This window comes from Cydia strobilella, chromosome 4 (genome assembly GCF_947568885.1).
Source record: "Cydia strobilella chromosome 4, ilCydStro3.1, whole genome shotgun sequence".
Taxonomy (NCBI): Eukaryota; Metazoa; Arthropoda; class Insecta; order Lepidoptera; family Tortricidae; genus Cydia; species Cydia strobilella.
Window position 1 is genome coordinate 1,864,053 of NC_086044.1, and position 17,843 is coordinate 1,881,895.

General features: G+C 38.9%; 1 protein-coding gene across 1 annotated transcript; it reads left to right on the top strand.

Moving 5' to 3' along the window:
• Positions 1 to 200: 200 nt before the first annotated feature.
• LOC134740441 (reticulocalbin-2) lies at positions 201 to 17,536 on the top strand. Its single transcript, XM_063672874.1, has 7 exons — positions 201 to 540; positions 688 to 835; positions 2,636 to 2,786; positions 6,624 to 6,701; positions 7,946 to 8,066; positions 13,635 to 13,755; positions 14,677 to 17,536. Exons 1-7 carry the CDS (start codon positions 345 to 347, stop codon positions 14,843 to 14,845), a joined length of 984 nt encoding a protein of 327 aa, XP_063528944.1. The 5' UTR covers positions 201 to 344; the 3' UTR covers positions 14,846 to 17,536.
• Positions 17,537 to 17,843: the final 307 nt, after the last annotated feature.

Consider the following 17,843-nt stretch of genomic DNA (forward strand, 5'->3'; position numbering starts at 1 on the left):
ACATAATTTTTACGGTTAGTTAAAATTTGATATTCGTGACTGCTATAGCTAATAACATTTTTGATAAGAGATGACGGCGATGACGTCGAATTTACAGAAATCGAGTTGAATGAGTTAAATCGATTCATTACATTCAAAACCAAATTCAAAACTGTCACGATTCCCGAACGAAAGCTCGCGAGCTTCCTTCTGTCAAGCGGGCATTCAACCCGCATCTGTCAGCGGTTCTATTATTTTGTCTGAATGACGACAGTCTATTTTTGAAAATAAACTAAATATAATGCGATTTGCATAATAAAGCCATTGAGGTCTGAATCAAAAAACCGGATCGCGGGTGCGATAAAATGGCTTCGACATACGTCCTGTCGTTTATGTTCATACTGACGCAGTATTTGCTGCTGAACTGTGCGTCGGCGGCCGTGCATAACCACCAGGTGGATACCGTGGAGCGGGAGAGCGATGGCAGCTTCCGAGCGAGAGACTTCGAGCACTACGGAGACTCCGGACATAATTCAGAGTTCGACCACGAAGCCATCTTAGGTGCGTTGTTTACATCTTTTTGTCTGTCGCATCTGACGTTTTGTGATGCAAACTTTTTACGATAAGCGGCAGTGACGATGTCGTTGAGGCGCGCGCTGGCCGCGGCCGCGCCCGCGGTGCTCATAGTCACGTATTACTATTCCATAGGGAGCGTGAAGGAGGCTGAGGAGTTTGACCAGTTGAGTCCTGAGGAGGCGAAACGCCGGCTCGGCGATCTGTTGGTGAAGATGGACCTCAATGGAGATAAGATGATTGACCGGCTTGAGCTCAAAGAGTGGATCTTAAATTCTTTCCGGTGAGTTCATTATCATTTTCTTTACAATCTATTCTTATTGAGGCATAATGAAAATAATATTTTTATTAAATTTTGACTGTATCAATATCTATAAGGATACTATATCCACAATTTAATAAAATAATTTATATTCATAATAAGCAATAACTCACTTGAACTCACACTTCACATAAAAAATAATCTTGTACATAAATGTTGGCGTAGTGTTTATGTAGTAACATTCTCAAGTTTGTGATAAGGGCTGATAAACATGTTGCTAGTTACATAAAAGTTTCTTGTTGTAGAAATGTGACAGCAGATTTACTATAATTTTGTGACGGAGGCGTTTTTATCTAATATGGCAAACTTTTATTGTGTAAAAGTCTAATGCAAATGCAGCCTTTGATAAAAATACAATTATTTTCAATCAGCATATTATTAAGCTAAATAAAAGTTCTTTTTTTAACAAGTTCCCAAAAATACATTTTCAATATTAAATTGTATATACAGTGGTATAATATTACCCCTAAACCCCTAATACAAAGTAGTTCCCGAACGTTTGACTGTATTTATGCAAAAATCGACGAACTCCATTTTTCGGGTTCCTTACCCAAAGGGTAAAAATGGGACCCTATTACCTACTAAGACTCCGCTGTCCGTCTGTCTTGCAGCAGGCTGTATCTCATGAACCGTGATAGCCAGACGGTTGAAAATTTCACAGATGATGTATTTCTGTTGCCGCTATAACAACAAATACTAAAAAGTACGGACCCCTTTGCTCGCACTTGGCGGGTTATTTTTATCAATGCAGAAAGCGACCAAATCCACTGAGTTAGTAAGTGACTGACAAAAATATAAAGTTGGTCCGTTTCTACAGAGTTCGTAGTTACTGTCATTTGATCTACACTCTTGTAGGCTCCTTATCTTAGGTACTTAAGTTAGGGCCAGTACAGACGGACTGCAAACCAGCTGCAATTTGTTTGGAAACTGTGCAGTTGGTAAGCAGTTAGTAAATTGCCTTCAGGTTGCAGCCCATTTGTACTGGCACTTAATTCTTATATTCATATGATTTTTTAGGTCAACTTTGATACTCATTAAGATTATAAAAGATAAGAAGAGATTAGTAATAGGCCTGCTGTAAGAATGGGATTATTTTATATAAGTTATTTTGTTATATCAGTTATGGTATTTATATCCAAGATACTAAATTGATAGTTTAATTCTCATTTTTAGACGGTAAAGTGTAAAAATATGGGTGCGTATAAATTACGAAAAAAAGTGTCCCATAGTTCTTAATTTGCTGAAATAAGAGCTATGGGACATATTTTTGAGTATGATGCGTGCACCCATGTTTTTAAACTTGACTGTACCAATTTTCTATTAAAATGACAGGTTATAAATCATAAATTATTTATTTGCATGAATAGGGTCAGATTACAGTTGTTACATGTTATATACATAAAGTTTCTCCTAATTCAACCGTCCACAAACAGCATGCAAATATTAAAATGTATTTCTTAAACTACACAAGTACCTATCTATTACATTATGTACTACGTTATATTATGAGTTATTTAAATAATCGTTAATTGAATAAAACATTTTATTTAACAGCCACTCATGTAGGATTTTCTTAAATTTATTAATTGGCAAGCATTTAATGTCAATTGGCAACTTATTAAATATTTCCACACACATAGCAGGGTAATTTTTGTTAAAAATTGCAGTTTGTACAAATATGAGCAATTGAACTTTGATTTCAGTAGAAAACTAATTATAAAGCGTACATTCAAGATTAATATTATGCTAAATGTTTTTTAGAAAGTTATCCAGAGAAGAGACAGAAGAGAGGATGAAGGAAGCAGATGATAACCGTGACGGAGTAGTCTCTTGGAGTGAATACTTGTCTGATGCTTTTGGAGTGGACTCCGAGGAGGAGATTCTGCCGGAAGACACGGGGGACACTGGCATGGTATGTAACTATCAACTTACATTTCACTCCTTTAGGCACAATTACAGGATAAAAAGTAATATAATAAAAAAAAAAAAAAAAAAGCCTTTTATTTCCAATTTACAATTGTTTTACATTAGAAGTTTTAGCGTATTGGTTAGTAAGTTTCTTATAGTTAGTAGTTAGTGTTAGGTTTATGTATTCTATTTACTATCTATTTATTTAATTTGGACCCCTCTTTGGGTGTAGGCCTCCTCCAATTCTCTCCATTTCTGCCTGTCTTCCGCTTTGTTTAGCCAGTCTTTCCCTGCAATTTCTTTTATATCGTCCAGCCATCGTTTATATGGCTTTCCTACTTTCCTTTTGCCACTTGGGCCTTTCCATTTCGTTGCCAATATTGTCCATCTATGGTCTTTGTACCGTGCGATGTGTCCTGCCCACCGCCATTTTAATTTGAGGGCTTGAGTTAGTGCGTCTTGTAACTTTGTTTTTTCTTTTATAGATGTACTCTTTATTTTTTGTATCTTTTTTATGTTGAGCATGCTCCTCTCCATGGCTCTTTGGGTGGTTCTTATCTTTCTCTTTATTTTATCTGTAAAAAGTCCATGTTTGTAAAAAGTATCATAGTTAAAATTTCTAAATATTAGCAGTATAAAACTTTTAAAAAGCGTTTTATTGAAATACTGTAGGAAATTGTATTATCTGTAACGTAAACAATACTTACCCACTAGCCATTTGTTTGATAACACTCACTCTGTTAACGGGTAAATGTAACAAGTGTACAATCGGGTCACCATTTTTTTAATGATTGGGTTCTTTATATTAATTTAGGAGGTATTTCTAGGTACTTTATTTAATTTTAAAATTGTATGTTTAAGTGGTCACCGTCACATACATATATTGGAGCGGCCAAATTATTCACAAATATCTGAACTAAGCCTTTATTATTAAGACATTAAAGTGCAGCAATTGCAGGAAATACTTGGGAGAATAATGCTACAGACAAAGAGAAATGGAAAAAGATGGAAGGAGGCTTTTACCCTCAGGGGATCACACATCGTAAAAACATAACAAAAGAAACATAACAAAACATAACAATTTTATAATAGATGTGCGAGAAAGAAAGCTTAAATAATAATAAATAAAAGTGCGTGTTCAGATATTTTTGAACACCTTGGCGGCTACGATGTATCTGATGACGACTGTACATTGTACAATGAGTCTATACCAGGGGTCGGCAACCTTGTAGCAGCCAAGGGCCACATAGTAGTTAACGAAATTAACGCGGGCCGCACTTTGTTAATATTTATGATTTTATTCGGTATTGTCGTATGTCAAAACTATATACAAAATAGCCCAGGAGGCTCGCGGGCCGCAAGTGAGAGGTTCGCGGGCCGCCTGTTGCCGACCCCTGGTCTATACCTAGTCGGCTCATAAGTTTGTCACTGGCCTTTAAAATTTAAATTTGGAACTCCTAAAACAAGACCGTTCTGCATTTGAATTTCGAATCTTTATTAAATATTTGAGTAGTATAATTTTGCAATTTTCTGTTTTCTTCAACATGGAGTGGACGCTTAAAGATAGCCGTACCGCAATAATTGCACTATATCGTTGTGGTCACTCGCCGACTAAAATTTTTAAGCTACTTAAAATTTAAAATTCTCTCTAAGATTTGTGTATCGTACCATAGAAAGATACAGTGAGGTCTCTAGTTTAAATGACAAGAAATGAAGCGGTCGTCCGCGTACAGCTAGGACTCCAGCGGTTGTACAAGCAATTAGGGCACGCATTGCCAGAAATCCCGCTAGGAAACAAAAAGTTATGGCCCTCCAGATGGGTTTGAGCAAAAACACGGTGAAAAGAGTGCTTAATCAAGACCTGAGACTTCGTGCTTATAAACGAAAAACTGGCCATCTTCTCAATGGTCGGCTTCAAGCTTTAAGGCTTAAAAGATCTAAAGCTTTATTGAAGAAGTACGCTAAAAATAAGCACCGTTGTATACTGTTTTCGGACGAGAAAATTTTTGACATAGAAGAAAACTGTAATAAACAAAATGATAGAGTGTACGCTCGCAATAGTAAAGAAGCGTCTGCATTCCCCGTATTCAAAGAGGTCATCACCCTTCATCTGTGATGGTTTGGCTGGGAGTTTCTTATGCGGGCGTCACTAGTATGCATTTTTGTGAGAAAGGAGTAAAAACTAGTGCCAAAGTGTACCAAGACACGGTGTTGACTAATATTGTGAAACCACTATCCCATACGATGTTTCTAAACCAGCATTGGGTTTTCCAGCAGGACTCTGCTCCAGCCCATAAGGCAAAGTCTACACAAGCCTGGCTCGCCTCCAATAAAATCGACTTTATACGGCATGAAGATTGGCCCTCCTCTAGCCCAGATCTTAATCCTTTAGACTATAAAATATGGCAGTATTTAGAGGAAAAGGTGTGCTCAAAACCTCATGCAAATCTAGACTCGCTGAAAAAATCTCTTGCTACGGCAGTGGCCAATATCGACATGAAAGTGGTGCGTGAATCCATTGACGACTGGCCACGAAGACTTCAAGCCTGTGTAGATAATTATGGCGGTCATTTTGAATAAATGTTATACATTTAGATTCTCTAGTTTATAAGCTTTCAAACGCTGTACAAATTATACGGAATAAACTTAAACTTTTGATTTTATTTGATACTATGTATATGACAGAACTTATGAGCCGACTAGGTACTATAGAAAACACATTATGAACAGCAACTTTATGTCATTGCAATAGAGTTTAGTTTACAATAATTGCAATGGTGTTTACGGTATTAAAGAAATGCGGAAGGTATTGTTTATGTTATGGCAAGGAAAGAATGGAGAGCGCAAATATAAACAACGGTGAGACATTATACAGTTGTAGTGCATAATTGTTTTCCATCGTATTTTCACGGAGGTTGACTGAAGTAGCATGACAAATACGAACTCATATTAAATGTATACTACGCAATTTATCCGGTTTGCATGTCCAATGTCTTTTCTCTTATAAATTTCGGTATTTCGCCATAGCCTCCTTGCTATGATGCCATAACCCGACCATGAAAAAAAGCCTGGTCGGTGATAAAGACAAAGCATGGCACTATTTTCTCTTTCCTCTTATAGGAATCGTAATAATACTATCTTTCTCTATCAAAGAGTGTCAAGCCCTTGTACAGTCGCCATTAGATATATCGGAGCGGCCAAGGTGCTCACAAATATCTGAACTTTACTTCAATCGCGCGTAAAGATAACACGCACACACTTTTTTTGTAACCTCGCCGCGGGAGTCTGAAGACGTTGGTTGAAATCACCTGAGGCCTTTGTATATATGTTTGTTTTTGTATTATGACATGATTTATACGCCATGTCACTACATCTTATAAAACAACTAGCGACCCGCCCCGGCTTCGCACGGGCTACACAAAACCTTAACAAATTGCACACCTAAACCTAAAGCCCGCTCCAGACTACGCGGCGCGAAGCCGCGAACGCGAGTGTCGAGTCGATTTCGCTGATTAGCGAACTAGACTCCAGAGTGGAGGGTCCTTTAGGCGCAAACAGCATGAAAATTCGTTCAGTAGTTTTTGAGTTTATCGCGAACTTCACCTATCAATAGTGATTCTTGAGGAAGGTTTCGTACCCTTTCCATGAGTCACTGACATTGTCAATAATGACATATTCACTAGCGTGTGCGTAACTTAGAAATGTATAGAAATTAAGTTACATAGACGTTAGTGAATATGTCATGGTAAGGCTACTAGTGTATAATTTGTTAAGATTTACCGTGCGAAGCCGGGGCGGGTCGCTAGTATTTAATATGTTGACATGAGGCTGTTGTTGGCAGCTGGTGCAAGAGGAGAAACAGATGTGGGCGGCGGCGGACGCCAACGGCGACCAGACACTAGACATCGACGAGTTTGAGGTCAGTACTACGTATCGTACCACGAGGCTGTTGTTGACAGCTGGCGTACGAGGATCAGATGTAGGCGGCGGCGGACGCCAACGGCGACCAGACACTAGATTAGACGAGTTTGAGGTCAGTACTACGTATCGTACCATGAGACTGTTTTTGACAGCTGGCGCACGAGAAACAGATGTGGGAGGCGGCGGACGCCAACGGCGACCAGACACTAGGCATCGACGAGTTTAAGGTCAGCACTACGTATCGTACCATGAGATTGTTGTTGACAGCTGGCGCACGAGAAACAGATGTGGGCGGCGGCGGACGCCAACGGCGACCAGACACTAGACATCGACGAGTTTGAGGTCAGTACTACGTATCGTACCATGAGGCTGTTGTTGACAGCTGGCGCACGAGAAACAGATGTGGGAGGCGGCGGACGCCAACGGCGACCAGACACTAGACATCGACGAGTTTAAGGTCAGCACTACGTATCGTACCATGAGATTGTTGTTGACAGCTGGCGCACGAGAAACAGATGTGGGAGGCGGCGGACGCCAACGGCGACCAGACACTAGACATCGACGAGTTTAAGGTCAGCACTACGTATCGTACCATGAGATTGTTGTTGACAGCTGGCGCACGAGAAACAGATGTGAGAGGCGGCGGACGCCAACGGCGACCAGACACTAGACATCGACGAGTTTGAGGTCAGTACTACGTATCGTACCACGAGGCTGTTGTTGGCAGCTGGCGGACGCCAACGGCGACCAGACACTGGACGAAATTGAGGTCAGTATTATGTAGGTATTATAAATGTCATACAATGTTTTAACTGCGGTTTTGACAGTTACTAAAGTAGATGTTAAGATACCTATTGTTAGCTAAAGCCGCAAACGTTCTTTGCAATTATGGCAAAAATTTCATTTTTGTGTGCAAGGTTTTATCGCTGAATGTACTTTTCACAGGCAACTCATACTCATCGAGACAACCAATTATAAAAACCCCAAACACAATTAGGTTGCGTTGTTTTATCACAGCGTTCCTATGGCCGCCTCCTGTGTCTCTGATACCATAATATTGCATTGTGGTCCGACTTAATTTCTGTTTTATCGGAAACTGGCATGTGGGTCAAATTTAACTTGCAAAATTTGATTAACCGACGCACAGACAATGGGACAGGTGAAACTTAATAAAAGCTTGTAAATAATGTTTGCGACTTTAGCCTACAGAATGCGTGAGTACTCATTATATTTTCCTCTCAGGTTTTCACGAATCCGGAGGAACACGAGAAGATGCACGCGTTCCTTCTCGCGCAGACGATGAGGGAAAAGGACAGCAACAACGACGGCAGCATCAGCTTCGAGGAGTTCATCGGAGACCGGGGTGAGACTCATTCATTCACACATTGGCCATCTAGGACTCTAGGTACATCTACAGGATATTTAATCATCCCTTAGCAATAATACGGAGTGTAAATTTAAAAGTGGAAAAATTACTGCCTTGGGTGAGACTTGAACTCACGGCCTCTGGATCGTTTAAGAAGTGTAACACTCTTACGGTAGATGTCGCTAGGGTCCCCTAGACCCATATAGTGGGAAGATTTGCTGACTATGGATGAGGTCTTGATGGCTCAGTTGGCAGAGCGCTGGAGTATCGATCCAGAGGCCGTGAGTTCAAGTCTCACCCAAGGCAGTAATTTTTCCACTTTTAAATTTATTCTAAGCTTAATAGCATCGATCGCAGACGTTTCTGCTTGTTAAAAATTAATACGGAGTGTGTCTCATCAATCTTTCAATATGACTTCATATTGAAAGATTTTTATTACGAAAACAAGTTCTATAAGTAATAAATAAGTACATTGGCCTCTAACATCAATAATATGATGGTTTAATAAGCAGCGTCCATAAGTACATACTGCTGAATGTTCTGTCTCTCATCATATTCTTAGGGTGCCGTTAGAAGATTAATCCTGGGATAAAAAGCATCTAAATCCAGACGTTTTTGCTTGTCTTATATAGCAACCAACAAACATATATAGTTTGTCAAAGGACTGTCTCATTTCAATTTTGGATTTAGATGTAGATCTATCTAAATCTATTTAGATCTATCTACAAAACTATAGATACATACTCTTCTTCTTCCTCGCGTTGTCCCGGAACTTTACCACGGCTCATGGGAGCCTGGGGTCCGCTTGGCAACTAATCCCAAGAATTGGCGTAGGCACTAGTTTTTTACGAAAGCGACTGCCATCTAACCTTCCAACCCAGAGGGAAAACTAGGCCTTATCGGGACTAGCCCGGTTTCCTCACGATATTTTCCTTCACCGAAAAGCGACTGGTAAATATCAAATGATATTTCGTACATTAAGTTCCGAAAAACTCATGAATACGAGCCGGGGTTTGAACCCGCGATCTTTAGATTGCAAGTCGCACGCTCTTGCCGCTAGGCCACCAGCGCTTCCATAGATACATACCTACTCTTATTGCTATAAAATACGTGGTAGAACCTAACTAACCTAAGATGTTGTTTAATACAACCGTTATAATCTTACTAAAGTACAGTCAGCTGCAGAGAGAGGTGACCCCCCTGCATAGAAATTTGTTTGCAGGGGGAGGGGGGGCACCTTTGCAGCTGACTGTACACTTTATCGATATTGTCCATAGCAAATAATAATAACACAGAACATAAAACTATTCGCTGGCTCGCGTGAATGGTTTAACGTCCGCGATAACGAACCGCAAACCGCCTGCCCTACCTTATGCCGAACACCATAGACATAGTATATACAAGTAGTTATAGACGCGCCACCGAGCGACCGGGGGTAAGAGTAAGAATATTCATATAAAATTTGGGCAGCATAGGATTTTTTCTCTTTCACTCTAAGGGTAATAAATTTCGGTATTTCGCCATCGCCTGCTACCTATGATGCCACCCGGTCGGTGATAAGGACAAAGCATGGTACTATTTTCTCTTTCCTCTTAAAGGAATCGCAATAAGAATATCTTTCTCTATCAAAGAGTGTCAGGCCCTTGCCGACCACGTACAGGCGGCCTAGTCAAGGTGACAATCGCTATCGCTTCGCCATCGAATCGCTTTGTATCTCTCTATCACTCTTCCATATTAGTGTGACGGTGACAGTTGCGTTTCGTTCGCTACGGAGCGTTAGCGATTGGCATGTTGTCTACGGGGCCTGTATAGAATAAGGACTGACTACGATGTAACTAAAATCGTATCTGCGAGTTCGCGCGCTAAATAAGCCTTAAAGGGGCCAACTTACTATTAGTCCGCCGGACAATATCGGCCTGTCGTTGTTCGGAACTGTATTGTTGTTCTAACTGACAGGCCGATATCATCCGGCGGGGCGGACTGATAGTCAGTGGGCCCCTTTATTCTAATTACAATAAGTCAATATGTCAATTTTAATTAAATACTGTAAACTCAGACAATGTAATATATAAATACTTAAATACATAGAAAACAACCATGACTCGGGAACAAATATCTGTGCTCATCTCCGGTGATCGGCACGGACGGTGGCACACCGCGGGATTCCGAACAAAATCTAAATATGGACGTGAATGGCTCAAATGTGACTCAAATGTGGACGTGAACGACTCAAATGCCGCGATTTGTTCGAAAAAGTAATTCTATTGAGTGTTATGTTAAATAAGATTTTTTAAGAGTATTTGAATAAGATTTCTACTCGGAAACCCGTGGTGTGGCACCGTCCGTGCCAATCACTACTCATCACACATTAAATGCCCTTATCGGGATTCGAACCCGGGACCATCGGCTTCATAGGCAGGGTCACTACCAACTAAGCCAAATCGGTCGTCAAATAATAATGTTAAACAAGACAGTAAACACAAAACACCAAAACTAACTAAATAAACAGACAGTCATGAATCTATATTTAAGCCAATAATAGCAATTACACGGCACTGGATTGAACCGGTGACCCGCAGCGGCCGAGGCGAATTCGAATGTTCTCAGCTTGATCTGATACTATTCGGGATTGCTTCTACATTTCGAACGTACTTGTATACCACCGAAACTACGATAAAAATTTACAGATTTGGTAGTACTCTCAACTATCGGATGACGTTAAAAATTTATATAAATAATAAAAAGTACTTAGTATGCAGTTCAACCCTCTGCTCGTCCATTGAAATCGGAGTTCCATTTTTTTTAACCCTGGACCCTAAACCCTGGCCCCTGGACCCTAGACCTTGGATTGGATTGAATTTCGGGGTGAACCGCCAGGACTACATACCAATATCAGTAATACTTATCACATCACTCTGTATATGGTGCACACGAGACACACTGCGAGTAACTTGAAATCAATATCAAAACAAGCTTATATTTTTATAACCGGAATGTTGCTTCATGATAATTTGCATCACACAACAGGACTATGTTGCTTCAATGGCGAACGGATGCACGTGGCCCCTTTGTAATGTGTCTGGCTTAACTTTACATATTTGTTATTGGGTTATTAAAACCCGACTTAACAAGCCGTTGCCATGTCGTCTAATATTTATATTATGGATGGTATAGAAAGGATGCCAATCTCTTATGGCAGAATTGTTGCAAAAGTGACCGCTTTCAGCTTTAAATAATAGTTCCTAATCTCTCCGGTGGCGCTAGTTAGGCTCTGGGACATGAATATAACATGAACCATATAAGGCAACAAATAACCCGACCAAATTACGTAGTTTGATTTTGGTAGTATTTCGGTGTATGGTGGCGCCGCCTAATTACTGTTTTTTGATGGACACTTTTCATACATAGAGATTTGGCTCCTTTATATAGTCTCCATGATTTATATGATGGTCTACGTTTGAAAATATATTTATTGTTTGTTTATTGTTTATTTATTTATATCAATCAGACAGCACTAACAGATAAACCTTACGTGCTATTTGGCATTATATTACTTATTATCTAACATGCATTAATTACTTTAAAATAGAAGGAAAAAAAATACAATATTTGGCAAGACAAGTAGGGCCATTACTTATGGCCATTATATAGTAACTATTACTTATGAAACCAAAATAATGTAAATACATACCGTTGCTATATAATTGTTACATATTTGCTGTAATCAGGCGTGGCTCACTCCACGATTTCGTCTCGTCGCTACAAGTACATGCGGCCTACACCAATTTTGGTGTCTAGCCATAGTAGTTGCCGCGCACCGCTACGGAACAGACGCCTGTTCGCGTTTGCGCCACCTAGCGGTCACATCTGTCGTAATAGACGCACTTTGTTAGAAAGTGAATCTTCTGTACCTACCCAGTACTATTATGTCTATAATTTATTCTGTGCTGTATGTAGCTTATCTTTCAAAAGTGTTTTTCAATAAAAAGACATGTCAAGATTGTTTACCCTTTTTCTAATTCCAAAAAACCGGACAAGTGCGAGTCAGACTCGCCCACCGAGGGTTCCGTACTTTTTAGTATTTGTCGTTATAGCGGCAACAGAAATACATCATAACATTTTAAACTTTCGCGGTTTGAACACATATTTAATGCACTTGCAAACTTTAAATGCACTTTTCGTGGGGTAGTCACACAAATCTCTGTTTTGACATTTTGCTGGGACGTCAGTTAGCCGCGACCGCGACCAGTAAAACCTTTGTCGAAACGTCGGTAAATAAAGGTAACAAAATAAATTCGCGATAGACCCGTGTGTAAATGTGATTTAGAAATACATCATCTGTGAAAATTTCAACTCTCTAGCTATTACGGTTCATGAGATACAGCCTGGTGACAGACAGACCGACAGACGGACAGAGGAGTCTTAGTAATATCACGTTTTTACCCTTGGGTACGGAACCCTAAAAAAAACGAGGTATAAGTGACAGCGTGATATTAGCAGCTTTTCAATCGCGCGGGTTTAAAAAGTTATGGTTGCTGTATCACACTTCCATCACACACCCACGGGATATCAAAATAAAACAGCATTCCGGACCATAAGGGATAGATACACTGGGGTTTTTGTTGGACATCTTGCTGCTAAAAGCGACAGAGAAATAACTTCTTTACCACACCGGCTCTTAAAGGTTCTCTTGATACTTCAAAAACGGATGAGAAAGTTCCATTTTATTCACAAGAGTGGCAAAGTAATTAGATGCAAATTTTCCGTTTTTTATGATAAATATTTAATAGTGTTGATTTGGATTTGATTTGTAATGTTTTACAAATCGTGGTGAGAAATTTTGTGTTTAAAAATAAATAAATAATAATACCACTTTATTTCAGACAAAAGTCCATAACCCTCGTGCCTTGAAATAGTCGCAGCGCTCAAGATTCTATTTTCGAACCACTCTCTTTGCTCGTCGTTCAATTTTGGGATTTCGCTTGCTGTATCAAAGCACGAGGGGTTAAACAAGGGGTTGTAAAACCAATAACTATTATTTTTTCATTTCTCATGCTCTGAAAGAGGGTCATTGTTGTTCTAAAAGGTGCGCAGAAAATGATACGTGTCTGCACTAGAGCATTTTACGTTCGAAGTACGATATTTTTAATTTTTTTACGATAAGCAATTGAAATTTGAGTTTAAATGGATTTGTTATACAATTTCCATTGTGATACTTGACTCTCCATTCCATAAATAACGATACTTTTGCCTGAATTTTTAATTGAAAGTTCCCTCAATAAATACTATAAAAATGTATTATTCGTCATGTTTTTGAAAAAACACATGCATTTTACTTTCCTCGTATTCGAAATGAAAAGTAGAGTGTTTAACTCGGGTGAAAGGCATCATTTCTGCCTCGGACTATTGGCGCTCTCACTGCGTTCGAGCGCCAAGACACCTCGGCAGAAATGAGTGCCTTTCATCCCTTGGTTAACAATCTACTATTCCTTCCCACCCAGCAGTGTCCGGCGACCGGATTGATCTAATAACTCTATAAGCTTAAATGTGTAACATCTTTTACAGGTGGTCACGACAAAGCGTGGATGTTGGCGGAACGCGACAAGTTCGACCATGAGCTCGACGCGGATCGCGACGGGAAACTCAACACGGAGGAGATTCGTCGCTGGATCATACCCGATAACGAGTCAGTATTTCAAAATTGAAATAAATGTCGTTTATAAAAAAAGTGTACGGTCCTAGGCCGGATTAGAACCGGCGTCTTTAGCATTTGCGGCAGACGCCAAAACCCTTTTGCCATTCGGTCCTTTTTGGTCACCACAATATTTCGTAGGAAGTAATCTATTTTATTCTTAATAGAATGGTTTTTCACCTTAGCCCTCGTCGAAAAGCTTCACGTAATAACGCAGTGGAAGTAATTTAAACTTAAATTGTAATTCTGGTTTCGTCAGATTATTTTTCAGTTATTTTAATCTTTTTCATCACAGTCACTAAAAAGCTTGTTACATCTACCGTTTTTCAAGTCGCTTACGAAAGGGGGCCGGCGTACCGCGGATTCCTGATGGCCGGGTTGAGTTTTCCGTTTCACGAAATACCCCAAGTGTAAATTATCATTCGATAGCGTGACGAGGATTCGCGTTTGAATTATGTCTATTTTTGTATGGGATTTTGAACAGCGCGCCAAGCGGGATGTTTTAGAAACTCCTATCGAATGAAATTTACACTAGGGGTACAGAACATCGTTAACAATATTTGAAATGTAAAAAAATACTTTGTCTCGAATTGACAGAAATGTTCAGTATTTGATTTTTATACACCTAAACTAAACGAGAAATGTTGATTGTGCAAGATAGATTTATTTTTATTTTTAAGTCCTAATACTACGAAGAACAAAAAACTCCTGTTAGAATGCTGACTAGGGTGGCAGCTTTCGTTAACCGGGCTCTCTACAAAGTGTGCCTGCGACCGCGTTAATGTAATAAGCGCTTAAGTGTCCGCTCATATTTTTTTAATACAAACCTAACTACTGAAATAATTCACCTCAATGTTGGTATAAAAACTCGATTTGTGTAAAACCACCTAATATATTTCTATTTATTTTCCACAGCGAAATCGCACTAGAAGAGGTGGAACACCTCTTCGCCTCATCCGATGACAACTCAGACGGACGTCTCAGCTTCACAGAGGTCCTCGACCACTATCATCAGTTCGTGGGGTCAGAAGCTACGGACTACGGCGACCATCTCATGGGAGACCATTTCGACGATGAGCTCTAAGCGAGGTATATGTACCAACTTTAACGGGGCTACTCGTCAGGTTACTGGCTACGACCATCTCATAGGTGACCGTTTTGACGGTGAACTCTGGCGAGATCTACGTACCATCCTAATCGGAGAGACTACCCACTATCAGTTCGTGGGGTCAGAAGCTACGGTTTCGCCTGGGTAAATGTATTTTGCTAATGGCACTAACTCCATCGGAGTTTGTACATAAGTAGAGTAATTCTAAGTAGAATAGTGTATATTGTAAAGCAGTGTTGATAATTATCTGTTTCTGAATATTTCATTTTAGATCAATTTTATTTTATTGACTTGATTTGTTTTACTTTGATTCTACATAAAGGATGTTAGAAATTCAAAATTATTATTTTGTGTTAATATTTACCGTTCTGTATTTTAATATTTATGTTAATTCTATGTACGAAATAATAAATATTGAGACCATAGTAGAGACGTCTAGGCATAAGTAGTCATACATTTTTTGGGAATGTTAAGTAATGAATAATAATAAAATATAATTTATAAAAATGTAAACAACTACTAGCTACCTAAATGCTAACTTGTAGTACCTTGACTGCCAACAAATTAAATAGCTAAGTTTATCTTAATTATGTCGTATTTTTACGTGTATTTGACACAGTTCTCGCATATGTTGAATCCGTTAGATGACTAGTCATTACAGCATAAACAAAAGAATACCGTCAAGTGAGGTAACTGGGGACAGAGGGATAACTTTACATTTTCTTACTAGGCCAGATGCCCCGATTCTGACCACTAGCACCATATTTGGCCAGTTGAAATTTTAATAATTTTATTTGAGTTTTTAAAGCTTTATATGGTAGAATTGAGTTTGTAATGGTATATAACGAATAAATTTATTTGATATTAAGTTTACACATTAAATGGTCAAAACCGACCCAGTGGCCAGAACCGGCGTCTGTAAAACCGTACCTTAAAAACTCCCTAATTCCTGATTCTAACATTGTAAAGAGTACACTGCTGTCAGCCACACTTTGGAGTATTTTCTTTGTCTAATGTTACCCCTCATGTCCCCAGTTACTCCACTTGATGGTACTAAAATTTAAAGGGATTAGAAATATTGTACCTGCTAATTTAGCGGAAGTAGATGGCGTTGTTAGTAAGCATAATAACTTCCACTGCTTCAGTTACGGTATACGGGCGTTTTCTAAAATAAATATTGATAACCTGATTCTTTCAAATCTTGACATTCGTGGGCTCATTCTAAGAATCTACAGCATTCTCCATCCGACCATTAAAAAAAGATGTCCCAAAATGTCCATTCCATTACGTCAGGTTTTAGTGTGATATTTTTTTCACTTGTATGTGCGTGACGTATGAAATGTAAAATTTTCATACAAATTTTTGGGACTTTTTTATCATCAGGATTGAATATGCTAGTGCATTTGAGTTCAAAGAACCCAAAAACACCAGGATCTGTTAGGATCAGGTTTTCAATATTTATTTTAGAAAACGCCCAGACCTGTTCTAAACTGAAACAAGTCTTCATGATGAACTGAAACCAACTGAGACCACCTCACCATAAAAGGTTAATTGAATGTAAATAAAGGATACTTGTCGCGAGGCATTTCGTACTTTGACCCGCCTGTTCCTATCTCTATCGCACGCGCATAATTATATTGTCATCTCGCTCGCACAGTGTGATTGATCGTCGTCATCAGTGTGCGAGACAGCAATTATAATTACGCGCGAGCGATAGAGATAGGAACAAGCGGGTCAGTGCACGAAATAGGGTTGTTGACATATGTTGAATTTTATAATTAAATCTAGTTAAATAGATAGAAAATGAGCAATTTATAACAATAAATTGGAAACTTAAAAAATACAAGACCTCATTTTCAAATATTTTTTTAAATTCCAAATAGGAAATAATGATACCATTCGATTCATTACATTTTATTAAAAAAATATTGTATACCTGGCAATAATATACATAACCGCAATATTTCACCGACAAAATCGCAATTTTCTTTTTTTTTCCACACATTGAAACGGCTTCTAAGCAATAGAGACGTTACATGGTGACGTCACGATGTAATTTTGTTAGAAGCGTTTTGTCAGTAAAGTGCGGGTGCCAGACTTTGACTATCATTTGTGACTTTTGTATTGCTTTAAGGCAATATTTAGGTCCCATACAGACATTTGATCCTCAAAACAAACCTGATCGACTGATATCATTCATAAAAAATTGTCAAATACCCTGTTCCTCGTCTTTCTTCAGCATCTATACAATACTATTGATAATTCAAACTTTAGTTTTTAGGACTAATCATAACATTATTTTGTATGAATATGACAATTGACATAATAATTAATTATAATTTCTCAAACATAAAAATATTTTTAAACTTTAAACACCAACGTGGCCTATTATTGTTGTCACAAGGTAAAACAAGCAGTCTAAAGGGGTTTTTTCATTATTAAACCCTAAGTATCCTAACCCTTAATTTGGCACCAATGGCACCAAAATTGGTAGTGAGTTCAAGGAATAGGGAAAATTACAAATTTGTATAACCCCTGATATTAAAGTGATAGTTTGATTGCCCTTGTTTGTCCAGCCGATTTGTTATTTGGGGCATTTTCTATAAAAAGGGACCTTATTGTCGATGGCGCTTACGCCGCACAGCGTCGCGCGGCATTGTATTTATATCGGAGCATCGTTAATAATGGCGTAAGCGCCATCGACAATAAGGTCCCTTTCTATAGAAAATACCACATTTTAGTACAAAATTGGTTCTAAATCAGAACGATTGTGTAACAAATTGGCCAATTAAAACTGTCAATTTAATATATATACTCCTAGTGTAAATTTTATTCGATAGCGTGACAAGACGTACGCGTTTGCGTTAACTGACATTTTTTATGGGATTTTTAGTTTCCAAAACGTCCCGCTTGGCGCGCTGTTCAAAATCCCATACAAAAATAGACATACTGCAAACGCGAACGCTCGTCACGC